General features: G+C 39.3%; 1 protein-coding gene across 1 annotated transcript; it reads left to right on the top strand.

The window, feature by feature from the left end:
- The first annotated feature begins 238 nt into the window (after positions 1 to 238).
- Positions 239 to 1,239, top strand: LOC133880818 (uncharacterized). Its single transcript, XM_062319786.1, has one exon. It carries the CDS (start codon positions 337 to 339, stop codon positions 1,156 to 1,158), a length of 822 nt encoding a protein of 273 aa, XP_062175770.1. The 5' UTR covers positions 239 to 336; the 3' UTR covers positions 1,159 to 1,239.
- Positions 1,240 to 2,755: the final 1,516 nt, after the last annotated feature.

Here is a 2,755-nt window from a genome sequence, read left to right on the forward strand (position 1 = left end):
CCGGTGTATGAATCGTGGTTTGCAATTGCAACCGGTGAGAGATTAGTTGGAATTTTTATTACTGAACATAAATGGGCAAGCGACATGCATGAAGATTCAAAATGGACTGACCAGCCAGCTGTGGTGTGGGACCAACATCATCTTCACGTCGATCGATAATCCTAGTACATTTTCTTCCTCTTCTTCTTCTTCCGTGGTCGTCTCTGTCTCTGTCTGCCTGCCTGCCTGCGATCGCCCTCCTACTTTTTGAACGCCTTAAATTCACACCTTCCTTCTCTTTATCTGCCCGCCCATCATAAAACTAGGATTGTAGGCAGCCGGTGATCCACGTACACCATGATGCACATTTCCTCCGCTCTCCATTACTGGTTAGTCCACCACCCAAGCATCCTCCATTTCTCATGGACCCAAGGCCAAACGCTTGGCTCCTCCCCACTCTTCCTCACCCTCGCCGTTCTCTCCTACCTCTTCCTCACCTTCCTCCTCTCCCACCTACCACTCCCACCCATCCAGCCAAGCCTCCTGAAGCCAATCTCAGCCGTCCATAACCTCGCCCTCCTCATCTTCTCCCTCGCCATGTCTCTCGGTTGCAGCCTTTCCACCCTCTCCCATGCGCCTGACTTCCGCTGGATCATCTGCCTCCCCCCTCGAACCCCACCCACCGGGCCCCTCTTTTTCTGGGCGTACATGTTCTACCTCTCCAAGATATTGGAGTTCGTAGACACCCTTTTGATCATCGCGAGTGAGTCCTCCAGAAGAAGACTCACTTTCCTCCACGTCTACCACCATGCAGCGGTGGTGATCATGTGCTACATATGGCTACAAACGTCGCAGTCCTTGTTCCCGGTGGTGCTTGTGACCAACGCATCCGTGCATGTGCTAATGTACGCCTACTACTTATCCTGCGCTCTAGGGATGCGTCCCAAATGGAAGAGGCTGCTCACGGAGTGTCAAATATTGCAGTTTATGTTTAGCTTTGTGGCGCTGGGTATGATGCTGCTTTACCATTTCACCGGAATAGGGTGCTCCGGAGTCTGGGGTTGGTGCTTCAACGTGGCCTTCTACTCTTCTCTTTTGGCTCTGTTCCTAGACTTCCATGCAAAGAATTATCCCATTGCCACCCTCAAGACTACCAAGAATGACTATAAACTGTCATGATCAGCTAGCATGCATGGACGGTCAAGATTGATTAATTAATGTAATGTTGCATGACTGCTTTCTATTTATTATTTCGTTACTATTTTTTGGATCTTCTAATCTATATATATATAATTATGTCAAATTTTGCCTATATATATTCATCGGTTGAAGTACTCACACACCTTTTATTTATTTATAAGAGCTGGCGCTTCCTTATATATATCTCAATATAAAATGGTTAATTAAAATTCATTTTTTCTAGTTTAGCTAACAATTTTTCAATACCTATATTCATCGATCAATCGGCTTATTTAGACTTTAATTTTCTCTATTTTATTAAAATAGTAGTTTTTAGAATATTTTATTCATTTTAATTAAAAAATTACTCATTTTCACCAAAAACATCAAATAGAACTCTCATCTTTGACAATATAACCACCGCATTATTTTCCACAGTCTTCAACACAGTACGAGCCAAATATCACTTCAAACAAGCTTTATCATTCTAGAGCAGACCTAAACATTCAGAAAACAGACATAAACATTGGGTTTAAAATAACATTTAGAGCTTCAAACAAACTTACCCAAAAAAAAAGAAAAAAAGATTTATCAATCTAAAGTTTTACGTTTAAGGGAAGAAATGTACGTTCTTGGTGGATGCATGACTTGGATTGCTGCTCATAAAGGGGTACCCTGAATGGCAGATTTTTGCTCGGGTGAATAGCAGAAAACTGTAAAGCCAAGAGACATTTCTTCGTTGATGTGGAAACGAATAAAAATAAATAAAAAATAAAAATTGAGAAAAATGAGAAATAAGTAGGGAGCGAAGACAATAAGAAATTTATTTTCTCCGATTTTGGGTAAAGCCAAGGACGGATTTAAGGGTGGGGTTGGTAGGGGTCATGGTCCCCCTCACTTCCAAAAAAGAAAAAGATAATATTAGGTAAAAAATAATTATAAGGTAAAAAAAAATAAAATAAAAAAAACTAGCCTACTGATGTCTATGAACAAATTTTTTTGCCTTTGTGACCCATGCCCATAAGAACTTTTGTCTCGGTAAAGCCAAGAGTGCTCTTCATTGGTGAGAGTCAGAATTAAATGAGAAAAACGAAGAAGAAAAGTGCAAACGAAGAGAGAGGGAAAAATAGGAAACGAATAAAAAAAAAACATAGGTTGATGTGCAGTGGCGTGACACATGCAGTACTAGAGGAATGCAGCAAAAATTCATTTTGCATTTGATTCACATAATTCGTTGGATGTGATTTTTTTTTGGACGTTTGGGTGTTTGATCTTTTAAAATTTAAATTCAACTATAATTTATTGTGTAAATTTCAAGGCAAAATAAAGTTGAAAAATATGTTTGGATGGCTTGATTTCCAACGACCAAAAAAAAAAAAAAATAAAGCCTGATTTGTTTTTGAAAAATTGTGAAATACCATTTTGGCTAAAATTAAGTTTTGGATAGCCATTTTGGCTAAAAGTTGGGTATGCTTAATCCATTGGAAATACTCTAAGGCTAAACTAGGAACCTCAATGTTCAGCAATTTACTTTAATTATTCCCCTCATCCAGGTTTCCTAGAACTTAATTCAAATTAGAATTTCATTAATAGTGTT

The sequence above is a fragment of the Alnus glutinosa genome, chromosome 11 (assembly GCF_958979055.1).
Source record: "Alnus glutinosa chromosome 11, dhAlnGlut1.1, whole genome shotgun sequence".
Lineage (NCBI taxonomy): Eukaryota > Viridiplantae > Streptophyta > Magnoliopsida > Fagales > Betulaceae > Alnus > Alnus glutinosa.

What these genes read in the sequence shown, in the direction of transcription:
- LOC133880818 (XM_062319786.1), top strand. Translation starts at nt 337, where the DNA reads ATGATGCACATTTCCTCCGCTCTCCATTACTGGTTAGTCCACCACCCA.